The sequence below is a fragment of the Artemia franciscana genome, chromosome 12 (assembly GCF_032884065.1).
Source record: "Artemia franciscana chromosome 12, ASM3288406v1, whole genome shotgun sequence".
In the NCBI taxonomy this organism is placed as follows: domain Eukaryota; kingdom Metazoa; phylum Arthropoda; class Branchiopoda; order Anostraca; family Artemiidae; genus Artemia; species Artemia franciscana.
The window spans coordinates 40,377,448-40,393,355 of record NC_088874.1 but is presented as its reverse complement, the minus strand read 5'-3'; the positions used below and the strand labels follow the sequence as shown (position 1 = coordinate 40,393,355).

The following is a 15,908-nucleotide window of genomic DNA, read 5'->3' as shown; positions in this document are numbered from 1 at the left end:
TGATATCTCCTTTTTCTTCTTTTTTTCTCTGGCGCTAGTGTGATAATAGGACATCTTAGGAAGGATCTTAGAAATTCGTCCTGATAATGCTATCATAAAGTGTCATATGGCACTAAATGTACTCTTTGTTGCCAATTTTGGAATGGAAAGGCTTGGAAGCGTAAACGGGATGCCATTAAAATCTACATGGTTGAAAACGCTTAAGCATTGATTTTGCAATCCTGTTGTGCTCGTCTTCCCGCTCCCCTTAGCAAATGAAAATGGGAAACGTGTTTTCGTAAAAACTTTTCGTTTTTATTTATCTTAATTGTAAACGTTAATTACGAAATTGATTTTTTAAGACTTTTGAAAATGAGCTGAAAATACAGATATGTCTTTTTTTTCTGTTTGTTGTGCACTAGCATGACAACGGAGTATTGTAGAGATATATACAAGAGCTCAGTTTAGAGCAGATGCCTACATCTAAGTTTATTTTATAGCCTAAATTATTCTTCATAAAGTCATCATAAACCGCCATGTGGCACCAAAATGACGCCGTTTCTGGTGCGGATAGCATAACAAATCTGTCACTAAAATATTTGCGGTTGAGACCCCTTGGCAGTGGTTTACAACCGGTGGGAGATTTAGTTCCCTTTATAAGTGAAAACTCAAAAGCGTGTTTGAAAAAAAACGGAATAATAACTTTATGTTTTATCTTGATAGTAAACGTACGTCAAGTTGAGTGAGGAGAAGTTGTCTTTCTGTCTTTTTGGGGGAGCCCTCTAGGCTGAGCCCTAACATATGTTTTATCATTGCAAATTTTCTGACGTGCTTATGCTAGCTTTTGTGCTATTTTAGCCAATAAATCGTATTCTGTTCTATTCGAAGGCTATCTTATAAAGACGAGTGTCATCCATACGTTCGGTGTGTCCTAGCCTTTTTTTTCTGCAGTTTTAATTTTTCGAAGATCGTAAGTTTAACCTTGCGGTTTCGGAGAAGCTTCATGTTGTAGATTCTATCGTGATCTCAGTGATACCAGTAATACGTCGTACTGACTTTCTTTCAAAGGTAGCGAGGGGGTACTGATAAAACGTTTTTAGAGTCCAAGGTTCACAGGCACAAATGGCGATAGGAGTGATGAGCGAGTTGAATAGTCTCACTTTAAGCATTTTTGACAAGTTTTTGTTCCTCCTGATCGGCATCAGAGTCTTAAAGTTGGATTCTTATTTTATCCTCTAGTCTAGGAATATTTAAAACCAAAAATTACTTGAAAAACAAATGATTTTTTGGGGAGTGGGGGGGTATAAGGCAAAATCATGGGACGCTAAAGCTTGACATCACCGAACCATCATTTGATTTGTATTTAAATGTCTGAGACAGAATTTTTTTTTCGTGTTTCGGTACTAGATGTGAATGATTGTTGTGTTTGAGTACCCCTTGTTAGAGGCTATACTTTTATAATTCCATCATAATTCAAAAGTTTTGTTTTAATTGAAAATTTCAGGTCCCCTCTCCAAAGAGATTTTTTTTTCCTTAATATGATCGGGCTAAAATTGTTCTGTCATACATTCTCTAGTCTAAAAATACCTCGAAGGAAAAAGATTCTGAAAACAGATTTTTTGTAGATATAGGCCAAAACAAAGATTTTAGGAACTGGGACCATTTTTCTGCTACAAATAAAAGATTCTAAAGGGATTTTTAAAGTAATTATTGCACTTGGAACGAGCGTCTAATGGCAAATCGAATGGTCTATTTATCTTTGAGCTAGCAAATCAAATCATGATTTGAACCATTTACTGGTGTTTTACTATCTTGAAAAGTAGTTGAATAAAGCTTAGGATTTATGAAAACAAATGCACACTGCTCAAAAGAAATACCTTTTTTAGTATGAATGACAGTTCAGCTTTCCGGGTTTTAGGGTTTGGCGCCTCCTTTCTTGTTTGTGCTAATGTCTGTTCATTTAAACATGTTTGAGCTAATTCTAGAAGGCCTCGTTTACCTTGCTTTTATTGTATTTAAAACATGGAAATTGTCTGCAGAGAACAAAAAGGGAAAGCAACAGTGAAAAGCTGCACACCTTTCAGGATTTATTAATGATTTTTGTTTATACTGGAGTATTCTTGCTATTCGCCTAGTTGTCCACAAGCGTTCAAGATGGCACGTTGCGGGATTAGTATTTGTTGTTATCCCTTATACTTTACATCCTGGGAAGTTAAAGCTATCTTGATCAGTCGGGTAGGGGTGCTTGAACATATAGAGCCGTGCAGCTAGCACATAGCCGGATTAGTATTTAGGGTATTTCTTACATCCTGGGAAGTTAAGACTAGTTTCATGTTCAAGTCAAGGGATGCTCGTGCGTACTCTCAGCCGTTGAATTTAGGCAATTGTCATATTAGACTGAATTCTAACGTCATTAAGAATGACGTTCTCGAAACTGTTTAAAGTCTAGCTCCCTTAGGTACTGAATCCATTAAAAAAAGTCTACCCTAAAGTGCTATTTTGAAGATAAATAGTCCATATTATCTATCTTAAAATTAGATATGACCTAGATACCTTAACGTTAATTTCAAAAATATCATTTGAACTTCTTGAGTGCGTACTGGAACTTTAGCACTTAAGGTTGGGGCTGGGGCTGGGGCTTACGTGTATATTTGACGGAACTTCCGAGCCTGACTAAGCGTATGGCCACGCATAGATCTCTAGGCGTAGAGATGATTTGTGGCACGGAAGCGTGGCATACATACATCTGTGTGTGGCACAAATATATATGTTGCCAAAATAAATGCTCTTTTTTGGCTTAAATCTAAGAAAACCGTACTCATTGCGTAGAAATTCCTTCCATATCGTTTACCTTTTTCAATTTGCCTTAAAATGAGAGTATTTATGGAAAAGAAATGAGTTTGATCATTTTCTATGTAGCCTAGCCTATTATTTTGTTTAGGATTAGTGCAATAGTCCTGAAATGAGGTGTTTGATTCTTAAAATTCATGTTGCTAAAAATAGTACGTTTCAGTCCAAAATATTTTTAAACTTTCCTTGAGACCCATTAGAGACTAAATAATGGAAGAACCTTCTCACTATACCTTGGTGTGTACCGGTATCGCCTAGCTTCCATCATCTCCGAAACAAAAAGATTATTCGCAAGATTTCAAATGGCAAGTTTTTCCCTCTCAAGCATGATCATATGATTCTGTAATAGCCTGGCCCTTAAAAAAGCACACAGGCATACCTCAAGACTATGGTTTAACAGATTTTTCCAAGGAAAGATTTTTTCGATGGGGAGAGAGAAGGATATTAAACAACCAAAAACCATTTAGGATTCAGTCTACATGAAAATAACAGCAAAAACTAACATCAAATGCCCCTCTCCCCCTGGAAGGCTCCATGGTTAGAAATGCAGGGAGTAATATGTATACATGTATATATACCAAACCAACACTAAACAATCTCTACCGAAATTCATACTTCCAGGATTCTCCCTGGTGCATTACACATCAAAGAACAGCCTCAATATTTCACTGTGGATTCCAAAAATTAGGCTATTTATAAGAATTCTTTGATTTTCTCTACCTTTTCTGATCAGCAGCTTCTGAGCACACAAACAAAATTGTGGACATTTGCGGAAATGACAAATAAGGGAAACACTTAATTGAAGAAAGGATTTTAGTTACATAAACTCGAATACATGAAAATCTGATTAAAAGGACTGTAGGATATTAAATGAAATTGATTTTCCAAAACCCAAATTTAAATAGCGGGAATTTTAGTCATTCACATATTAGTGTGAAAACTATACTTTATATTCATATGATATGGTCTCTTACTTACGAAACCATACTAGGCACACTGGATACAGGGGTTCTGCTAGAGTTTTAAGTTTGGAGGAGGGATTTAAAGAATGTGTCGACAAAATCGTCCAGTATGCTGACAAATGCGGACGCACAAGCTAAATTTCCTAGGTAAATAGATAAATATTCTAAGGGTTTGGCACGTGGTGACTACACCTTGGACCCCCCCCCCTCTTCCAACCTTACAAGACCCCTCTTCCCCTTAGCTGCGCTCCTGACTGGATATGACGGTTTTATCAGATTGAATCTTGGATCTTTCACCCACGCAAGTGAACACTCATTAAACAGAAATGTATGGTCAATTGTATTCTTGAAGTCACCATACATTTAGAGCGTTGCTGCACCAAGTGTGCATGACAAGTATTGATAACAAATATAATTTTTTTTTTTATTCAACTTAAGACCAACTAGGGCCACTTACATAGAAAAAAAAAACAAACAGATAAATCAATAAAACACAAAAACAATCAGAAAAAAAAGTTCATTCAAATAACAATGGTACGTTTAAATATGTCAAAATTGTTGTGTGTAAATCACACTTGACCAAATTAGCCAAGTGGCAGAGAGAGGCGCAAAAGCGGCTCAAATAGCACCAAAATCAGGGGATTATCCGAAGCAAGTATCCTTGTCTGGGTTGAAAGAGAAATCTTGCTAATTTGACTTCATTTGACTCATCTCTGCTCTCTCCACCATGGTCGAACTTAGTTGGTGGTTCCACCCCCAAAGACAAGACGAGCAAAAAATTGCATGAGGATGTCTGGTGCCCTCTACTGGACAAGCTGTGCACAAACAAAAATATTTGCCGATAACGTATATCTTTTTCCCGATATCTGATAATTACACTGACCCTCATATCGGCTTGATAATGTCGGTCGGGCCCTAATATATATATATATATATATATATATATATATAAATATATATATATATATATATATATATATATATATATATATATATATATATATATATATATATATATATATATATATATATATATATATATATATATATATATATATACATGAACAGGAGTTTGATTTAGCCCATAGAAGAGTTTCATTAAATTCTTTTCTTATACCGTATGCAAAATAAGTATATTAAAGTGTGAGAGCTATGTACGAGAATAATATTTTTGTGATTAATGTCGGAAATGAGGTTGGTAGCTGGTTTGGTGTTGAATCAGCAGCTATTAAGGGTCTTTTTCCATCCCTTTTTTTATGGATTGTTTTGACGGACTTCATCCCTAGGAACACTTCAAAGTCTATGAAGAGTGGTTAATCACATGGGAAGGTAAAATTCTCTTAGAAATAGATTATAGAGATGGTTTGAATGCCCTGGAAACAAATTCTAGCAAAGTGAAATAGTTTTTGGATGTTTGAGTGTTCAATCTGTAAGAATAGGTTTGAAAATTACCATTAAGAAGAATAAGTGTCTCGATAATAATGTTGGTAAAGATGGTAGATTCAGTGAAGATATAAAAGTAAAATAGCCTAGGCCAGGGTGTTCCATCATAATTCGAAAAGATTTGAAGAATAGGAAGACAAGTCTGTGAACTCAGATCAGAATATTTGAAGCTACAGAGATGACATCCGTCAAGTATGACTTTGAAACATGAGAGCTATGAAAGATGAAGGAGGATTTGTCAAATGTTTTCCAGAGGAATGACGTAGGGAACTTGGTTGACTGACCGCATATCGAACACCAAGTTGTTCCAAAAATGTGATTCTGTCCCAGTTTTTTGGGCTTTAAAAAAATAATTTTTTCTGATAGAAGTAAAGAACGGAGGTGAAACTTAAAACAAACAAAAAGTTATTGCTTCACTGATTATTCAACATGTATCTGCAAATTGGTTCAAATAAAATGACTCGTACTATTTCCCTTATTTGTAGAATTCTGAAGACTAGCACTTTACTGAAAACACAAAATTGACACAACAAAACACAATAAAGAGCAGAAAAGTACCCTGCAATGAAATATAAGACTAATTGCTTTCAATAGTCTTTCATTACCCATGAATTTGAGTTAATTGTACTAAACAATCAGTTAATTTTAGTTTACAATTCAAATTCTCACAAAACCTTTAGCAAGATCAGTTTGAAGCAAAGCGCTAATTTTTTAGAATTTTACAAATTTAGTGAAATATTACGTGTCGGTTTATTTGAACCAGTAGCGCCGATTCGCATCTCATAACCTGTGAAGCAATAACTTTTGTTGTTCTTAACTTTCGTCTGAGCTCTTTACTTCCATCAGTTTATATATATATATATATATATATATATATATATATATATATATATATATATATATATATATATATATATATATATATATATATATATATATATATATATATATATATATATATATATATATATATATATATATATATATATATATATATATATATATATATTATATTTATTTATTTATTCTACGTAGCTCTAAAACTTTCAAAACTTTAAACTTTCTCTAAAAAAAAAGAAAGTTTAGTTAAACAAAGAGTCCCAGGGTATATTATCCTGGGTATATTTGAGAAGTTAAATAAATGTTTGATATACAGTAAAAATAGTTTACAAAAATTTTGTCATTAATATTGTAATTTTTCCGGTGTATTACTGCCAAAGATTTGGTGCTTTTCATAATAAAGTTCATTTTTGTGATTTTTGCTTCTTGGACTTCAATATTTAAGGGGCCTTGAGGAACTCTAACCATTTGGCCAAAAAGGTGAAAAGGAATTGAAGAAAAAAGAAATAAGCAAAATGAATCAAGATTTGATAATTGTAATATAAAACTTAAGGCCTTTATTCATGAGCTGGAAAGTGAAGTCCAAAGAATATATAAATTTTATTTATCTTTGTGCTACCAATTAAACTCAAATTTTTACCCTAGATAGATGGATAGATACAATTTATTCATGATTTTTTAAGCATACAATGAATACCTGGTACTAATATTCCAAAGATTCCTAGGGTAAAAATATTTGTGATGGTTTAATAGTTGCCATTATCATAGTTACCATTCCTGAATGAGTTGAAATTGGCTCTTTTTTTTCACTGGGCAGTTTAAAAGAAACAAAAAAACACAATTTTAAACTTTTGTTTCCTCTGGTCCGTGATTCGCTCTTTACAAGCTTGAAGCTGTCGCTGCAACTGTGATAATGAAAAAAAGGTTGGTAGGACTAGGGCACTTTTTGTGGATGTCAAGAAGTCTGGAAAAAGGCTTTGAAAAGAACTGGAATCTTTTGAGAGGGAGTGAAGGGGGAAGGATTGAAAAAAATGGGATGCAATAAGAGCGTCTGCACCTGTGCTGGACTCAGGCGGCTTGGTGCTGCAGTGAGTTGTAAGCTCTTAAATTATAAACAAATTTCGTCTTTTATAGTGTCGTCTTTCACTAAGTTTCAATTTTCTTATTTTCGATCAATGGAAAAGTATGGAGACAAATAAAGGAATTACGAAAATTTAAAATTGTTTTTTTTTTATACTGTTAACTTTATATTTTGCCTTCAAGTGTCAATAATGCTCATCTATATATCAGTGTAAATTTATCCTTAGGCTCGACTTTTTGTTCTTATTAATTGGGATGATTAAGGTGAGCCACATATCATGTGCAAAGTTTTTTTTTACTCTCTTATCCATTTTCCCCTCTTAATTAATGCTTTATCGCCCCCAAAACTGGATATAGACCATTTTTTTTTTCAAACCATTCCAAAAAGAAAGAAAAAAATATGTTGTCTCTTTTCTTATTACTCTATGTTTCGTTTTGAATGTTTTTGAGCCACAGACTATTTGCAAAATGAGAAAAAATGCTGTTATCCATTTTTTCCCCATTAATTAATGCTTAGATATCCCATTGGCCATGGATTACCCATTCTAAGAAAAATCTGATACCTTATTTCTCGTTGCTAGATTTGTTTTTCAATAGGACGTTAGAGAGAATGGGTGTATCCAGGATTTTTATTTGGGGGGACGGGTATTTTTCTTTGGGGGGAGGATTACAACAGAAATTTCTAAAAATGTATCAAAGATTTGTTTGTATGCATATTACGTTTTAAGAGTTGGACTGACAATTTTTTAAGAGGGGGGTTGAAACCTTGTACCCCCCTGGAAAAGACCCTCGTAAAGAGCCATGAATTATTGCAATTTTGTAGGCTATGTATTTTATCAATTTCCTCTATTAATTAGTGATGAATTCAGCCTTAAAATCAGCAGTATACCTTAATAGGTATAGATAACGCATTCTAAAAAAAAAGGTCTGGTGTATTCTTGCTCATTGCTTGTCATTCACAGAATATTAATTTTATTTCAGATTTTGGAAAACTTGAAGGCGTGTATGAACTGTTATCTTCACTAATTAACTATTTACCTTGAAAAATCCAAATTACGCTGATAAGACTAAACCTAAATCCTAAGATCAGTTGTGTTTCCCACCTCAAGAAGACAATGTCATATAAAGTTTTAACGCGGTATTTATTGCAGAAATCTCCCAGCGTACAAACCCAGTGCCGAAGTAAAGTCATAATGACCCCCGGTGAAACGTTGCACGAATATTTACAAAATGGCCGCGTACCCAGTGGAAAGATATATGCTAAGAACCCTGCTATTGTAAAGGAAAAACTTATCTCTATTGCTAAAGGGGGTAGCAATCAGCTTCAAGTAATCACTGACTTTGATTATACCATGACTAAAGCATACCACGATGGAAAGAGAGGATTGACCTGCTATGGTAATTTTATTATATTGCTACTTTGTGATTGGTTTTTTCTCTCTTGTTTTTGGCGCTTCTTTTTTCCTTTTTTTGCTTCTTCGTGAATCTTTGATTGCTTTCTTTATGAAGAAATAAAAAAAAAACAATTTTTTTAACTGAAAGTAAGGAGCAATATTAAAACGAACAGAAATTACTCCGTATATGAAAGGTGCTGTTCCCTCCTCAACGCCTCGCTCTTTACGCTAAGGTTTGACTCTTTCTCTCAACTTTACTTTTTAAAACATTAAAAAACTTTAGCGTAAAGAGCGGGGCGTTGAGGAGGGAACAACTCCTTACTACAGCTCGTTACCACAAACTGTTTGACAGTAAGTTTTACTGAAAATATTGTTACACCACTGGTTTTAGTATGCTACTACTACTACTAACAACAAACCCCAGCACAAAGCCGGTTGAGGCCGACACAGCTACGCATACTCCTTCATTATCGGAATCTGTAAAAAGCCTACGTCTTTACACCCTCACAACAAGTTCCTATTTCCCTTAAATTTTTCTTTACGACATCCTCCCACACCAACCAAAGATAACCTGCTTTTGTTTAGACTTAGGCGGTTAGCTGCATTGTAAAATCTTGTGGCAATCTGCCATATTTCATCCGCAAAACGCGCCTAAATCATCTCAACATTTCTCTCATTATAGCCTCAAAAAGTGGGGTTGAACTACACTTTTCGTACAGCCTACTGTCTGGAATTCGGTCATCCGGCGGGCACCCAAAACCATCCGTTGTCAATTTCTCTGGAAAACATCTAGCAAATCTCCTTCCGTTTTTCGGAGCGCTCATGCTTCAGAACCACCACTGCCATCACAGTAACTTCCAATATTTTAATCTTTGGCATACTTATCTTCCTATTCTTCCAATGTTTTTCAACTGTGCGAAAAACCCTGGGCCTTGGCTATTCTACTTTTAACATCTTTACTACCCAAACCGTGCAAGTTATACGTTACGTAGGTATAATACTACCTGCCTAGGGGAAGCTGTCCACTTGATCGATCTTTTTCGTTACCCAACGTCGCCTTTTCATGTTCACTTATTCTTAGCCTCAGTGACTTAGTCTTCTTAACATTACTTTTCAAATTTATTCTAGCACCCTAAACTCACAAAACCTCCAAAAGTTCATTCATTTTGCTCACACTTTCATGTAGGATGCTTTAATTATGATCATGATCCTATGATATGATCATAATTATGATAATAGTCCGGGAAAGTTTTGCTTCTCCCATTTGATTCCCTGTTCCTCCATTGCTTTTGCTTTGCTCTTTATGAAAACGTCCATTAAAATGATCCATATAAACGGGGATAGAACACAACCCTGCTTAACTCCTGATTTAATACGAAACCAGCTACTAACCTCATTTCCTACCCTAACCGCAGCAGAAGTATTCTTGAACATGGCTCTATTCACTTTAATGTATTTGTGTGATATACCATACAAGGATAAGACCTTCGTTTAGATCCTCTATCAGCTAAATCAAACACTTGCTCATAATTTATAAAATCGAGAACTGAAGGGGTTTGATGACTCAGACGAAGCTCAAATGCTAATCTAAAAGTGAAAATTTGGTCGAACCATCCTCTACCCTTCCTAGAGCCACACTATTCTTCTCTCAAAGCTTTGTCTTAAGTATCAAAGTCTAAAAAGTATCATCATACTAAGTAATTTGCTACCTTCAGAAACCAGGCTTCTATAATTACCCCACTCACTCTTATTACCTTTCTTATAAACGGGTTTAATTAGAGTTTTCCCTAAAATCACTAGGTACTTCCCCTTTTTCAAAAATAATATTCATAATCTTCAGTAACTTATTTCTAACCTCATAACCACCATATTTAAGAATTTTATTTACCATGCTATCAGTACCTGTGGTCTTATTATTATTTAATCCATGTAGTACTGTCACTAATTCTTCCTGACAAAATAAATCTTTCTTCACACCCAAGGTGTCACAAATGTTTTAATTCTCCTCTACATCTTTTCCTGCAACTCTATCCCGCAGCACATTTACAAAGTGTTCTACCCAACTCTTTTTAACTCCTTGCTTATCACTAACTGTGGCCCCACTCCCATCTTTAACTGGGACAAGGCATGGTTGGTTAGTCCGTCCTAATTTATTAATATGCCTGTACAGTATTTTACTATTATGCCGCCTAGGTGCATCTTCAAGATCTTCTGTAATTTTATCTATGGCCACCACGTCACACCTCCTTTGTTTATATTTTAATACTTTTTCCTCGTTAGTTACATTTTTCTTATTTTCATATAATCTATCACTCAAATAGCTCTTGTACCAATCCCTCCTCCTCTCTATTAAACACAAATAATTTTCATTAATATTCCTAGTTGCAGTCTTAACTTTCTTCCTTAATATTTAAACTCTCCAGTTTCCTATCCAATTTAAACTCTCCAGTTTAGTATTCAACTGTTCATGGAAAGTTTCTCTCAAATTTTCATCCTGGAGTCTACCAACGTCATAGATTTCCGGGGAGATGGTTACCCTTCCCAAAATTCAGCTTTATGGTGATCTCTACTTTTAACATCAATAACAGAACTCCTATATACCCTAGTATCTTGTATCCATCCTGCCAGTCTTCGGTCAACTATAACATAATCAATACGGTTATCTAACCATCATGTGAACACCATGTTAACTTATGAGCCATTTTATGACCAAACACTGTATTGGTTATAGCTAGATTGTGATACGTAAGCCATTGCTATTTTCTTTTCCTACACCAAATTAACCTGTGTTAGCATATTATCTATCCATATTTCTACTGACCTGGGCGTTATAGTCTCCTAATAAAAACAACATATTTCTAAAAACGTCTATCTGTTCCTGTAGCGGTAAGTAAAATTCATCTGAGTTACTACTATCTCCGTCAGTCGGTTCTACAGGAGCATATACTATTATGACTGATATCCTGCAATTTTTAGTCATAAAATGAGCGGCTAGAATTCTGTTATTAATGCATTCCCAACTTAAACAAGACTTAGCAGCATCCTTATTCATCATGAGTCCTACTTCCTGTCTATGTACCCCATCCTTACAGCAATTCTATATCTCCTAATTTCATGTTTTCTACCCCTGAGAATTCAGTTTCTTAATTCCTAAAAAGTCCAGTTTGAAGCGCCTGCATTTTTCAAAATCTAAAGGGGTAATTTTGTTGTTTTTCTATTTTCACCGGAAATACCGAAAAAGGTATTTGTTGATGAAGTAACCAAAAAGTCTGTTTCTAAAATTTAGTGGGCATTTCCCCCCATAGACTTTTCAGCTGATGCTTTTGCATCTATCTCCCTTTGTGCAGGTATTTTAAGCAGAATAAAAATGGAATGAAAATATATAGTAAGTTTTATTATGTAGAAATCTTAAAGATTTTACCCAATATTATATGTTTCTCATTTCATTTTAATTGTAAATAGAAAAAGAAATGTAGCCTAACAAACTTTTTTCTGTTTTTTTTAGGCATTGTGGAACAAAGCAGCGTAGTTACTCAAGAATTTAGAGATGAGACTAGAAGATTATTGCATCAGTATTACCCCATTGAGGTGGACCCTCACATGACACCTAAAGAGAAAATTCCTTTAATGCTTGAGTGGTATAATGGCGCGCATGAAGCTTTGAAAAAATGTGATATCTACAAGAAGGATTTTGAAACTATGGTTCAAGAAGCGGATATACATTTCAGGTTCATTCCAGACAAAATAAACTTTAGTGTCATAATTTTCTGGTTTCTCATTGGTTGTTACATCAGCCAATCAACCGATTCCAGTTGGAAAGGCTAGCGCTTCTGTCTCGGGCTTTTCTTTGTTTGTATATTGCGGGTTTGACCCATTCGTGGTCAAGGCTCAGGCCGAAGAGCATGAATAACTTATAAGAATGGAAACTTACGCTGGTTTTGACAAAAGAAAACTATCAATGCCATCTAAGTTCAGGCAACACTTGGAATTTTTACAAACTTTGTAATCGTTTTTCTGTCAGGAACTGAGATCAGACATTTATTACTAATCTAATTTTACCAATTTAACTAAAGACACATTTTACCAATATAATCTATTTTACCAAAAACACATTGATTATTCTTATTATTAAACTGAAAAAAAATGCCAAGTGTTGCCAAACGCTAGATACTGTTGTTTTTTTTTTTTTTTGTTGACAGAAGTGCCAATTTATGTTCTTATAAACACCATATTCTTCGGTTGAGTCCTTAAAGGCCCACTGCCTCTGCACCCCTAATAAACAATTACTAAATATTGGCTGAAAGAACCCAAACTAATTTGATTCCTCCACCCCCACCCTTACCATATTCTCTGCGGGCCGTCAGATCCATACCTCCCCCACAATATCCTCCGACTTAAGACTGAAAAAATAGAAAAACTCCAGCTAGTGTCTACTCTACCCGAATAATCTTCAAACAGATATCTCCTTGTTTTAACGGTCATATCGCATTTTTGGCATCAAGGCAAATCAACCATCCTCATTCTGGGTCTGCGCTTTCCAAAACTCCTATTATAGCTTCAGTTACCTTTCCTATCTCCGACCTTGTAGGCGCAGTATGTGTTTAATCAGCGAGGGACTTAACTTTGGAAGTACCTATTGCTTCATTGTATTCCACCTTCCAATTCTAGTTTTTTCTATTTTCTCATTGCTCCGTCTCTTCACTACTGCTTTCCAGCAGCTTGTGAAATGGTGATTAAAGGTTTTGGACCATATTCTTCAGTGATGTTCCAGCCGTCACTGCTTCATCTGCCGTCCCACTACCATTGATCCAAGAATATACTGGGACCTGCATCAGAATAATTTGACGTCCCTTGGTTGCTAAATTGTTCAACTTCATAGCAACTCATTTCACTTGTGATTATACTCTGAAGAGCCTTACAACATCATTGATTCTCTATTAGAATACATGATTTTATACCAGCACAATCCTTTTGTATCAATGTTCTTGCTGCTCGTTCTTTTCCAAACATTTCAGGTCAGAGCACCGTAGCACAACTCCCCAGATGTATACTAATTATCTCTCCATCCAGATCGGGTGTGCTGTGTTATATTAGATTGTTAGTTCTTGACTTCGCTTCAAATAACAAACCTTTCGTGAAGTAAGTTATCGTATCTATTTTGTGGAGCGACTCCATCTCCTGCTGTATTTCTTTCCACTTAAAAAGGCACTAGAAATTTTAATTTCCGTTATAACGAGCCCTATTGCGACATTCTAGGACCACTTGATCGATACGATCACCCCTGGGTGATCGTATCCCAGGAAAAAACAAACAAACAAAGAAAAAACAAATAAACACGCATCCGTGATCGGTCTTCTGGCAAAAAATACGAAGTTCCACATTTTTGTAGATAGGAGCCTGAAACTTCTACAGTGGGGTTCTCCAATACGTTGAATGCGATGGTGTGATTTTCGTTCAGATTATATGACTTTTAGGGGGTGTTTTCCCCTATTTTCCAAAATAAGGCAAATTTTCTCAGGTCCGTAACTTTTGAGGAGTAAGACTAAATTTAATGAAAATTGTATATTTAATATCACCACAAAAATCTGATTCTTTTGGTGTATTATTATCAAAATTCTGTTTTTATAGGTCCGTTTACTATTGAGCCGGGTCGCTCCTTACTACAGTTCGTTACCACGAACTGTTTGATAAAAAAGATAGTCAAAGAGATAATAACAATATTTTGTTTCAACCTCCAATAGGCTATAAATAAAAGACAAGTTCATATAAAACAATTAGTCGCCATAAGTATTACTGAAAGATTGGTGCACTTTTGGCTAATTTCCAACATAATCAACGAAAAGATTGAGACATTTTTCATATAGGTGGACGAGCTTCCCAATACCTTCTTTAAAGAATGTTGCCTCTTAAGAATTGAAATGATCCTTGACGTTGGTTTGAAGGTCCTCATTGGTTTGAAGGTGCTTCCTTCCAAGCCATGTTTTCAGTTCAGGAAAAAGATGCAAGTCGCTTTGTGCTAAGTCGGGACTTAACGCAGGACTGACAAAAATGTCCTATTGAAATTGTTCATAAAGTCATTCAGCTGAACCGGCAGTGTGCGGACGAGGACTGTCATAGATCAAAACAGCTCCAGCAAAAATTTTTCCTCTTCATTTATTCTGACTATCTCTATGCAAACACTGTAAGACTTCACACAATTTACATCTGAAGTGATTGGAATTATGGACTCCATGAATTCCACAAGGAACACACCTTCTAGGTCCGAAAACACAATAGCCACGGCCTTTCTGTTGTTGAAGGTTTGTTTGAATTTGTTAGGTGAATTTGAGTGCATCCATTGTTGTGATTGTCGTTTTATTTATGGTGTGTTGTATCAAATCTGGGTTTTATCTCCAGATTTGATCGATTTTGAAAAGTTCTCTCCTTTGTGGTGATAACGTTGACGCCATTCGACGTTGACGCTGACACCAAAGTTGACGCCATTCGACGAGTTTTGTGTCCGTCCATCAACATACTTGGGACCTAACGTGCACATAGTTTTTTGTAGCCTAAACCTGTTAGTAACCATGGAGTACAAAACGAACCTTGAAACTTCCAGGAATTACTTAGACAAAGGAGTTATAGTGAATCGGCCGTTTTCTTTAACTATTCTGGCAACTCGTTCAACCAGGTCATGTGAAATGGCAGACTTGGGTCCTTGGTCCCCTTCATCATGCTTATTGTTTTGGCCATCTGTAAACTTTTGTCACCGTTCACACACAACACCATCACTCATGAAGTTTTCCCCATACGAACAACTCTTTCCAGCACTATGGCCTTCTGCCTGTAGAAAACAAATCACACTTCGCAATTCACACTTGGCGGGAAAATGAATCATGGTGGACATGTTCAAGTGGCAGTAATACGATAGTGACTGATGCCTTGATGTAAACAGTGGCGGAGTACGCAGCGAGAGAGTTGTGCAATGTATGCCCTCTGTCTGTCGCTTATCTTGCGCATGCATGGAGCGAATCAGAGGCTGAAAAGAAAAACCCCTATAGCATAAAGATAGTAGTAGTCAAAAATATTATCTAATGTATCTACTATAAATATTATCTCGCTATCTGCTTTGCAACTACCGTCCCTTCGTATACATTGTTTTAGTTTGATTTGCAATGTGGTAAATTTCTTCTCAGTAATAAACATAAAAATATATTACTTGACGATGGAAGTAAATGCTTGGTCAGAAAAGAAAGCAAAGGAGTTTACAATTAAGAAACTAATGACGACAAGAGATAGGTTAGAACCCCCAGCTGTCCAAACGGAACCCTTCTGATATTAATTTGTGCATTACTGTACGTCAGTGTTTAACGGGGGCTAG

General features: G+C 35.5%; 1 protein-coding gene across 3 annotated transcripts in view; it reads left to right on the top strand.

Moving 5' to 3' along the window:
* The window catches only part of LOC136034124 (cytosolic 5'-nucleotidase 3-like), a 59,250-nt gene that overhangs the window by 24,855 nt on the left and 18,487 nt on the right, over positions 1-15,908 (top strand). For 2 of the 3 annotated variants that reach the window (XM_065715282.1, XM_065715283.1), the window contains exons 2-3: positions 8,136-8,552; positions 12,054-12,276. In XM_065715282.1, the coding sequence (XP_065571354.1) occupies positions 8,270-8,552; positions 12,054-12,276 (506 nt within the window). In that variant the 5' untranslated portion in view covers positions 8,136-8,269. The remainder of the gene's footprint in view (positions 1-8,135; positions 8,553-12,053; positions 12,277-15,908) is intronic. The other variant, XM_065715284.1, reaches the window with a different exon arrangement.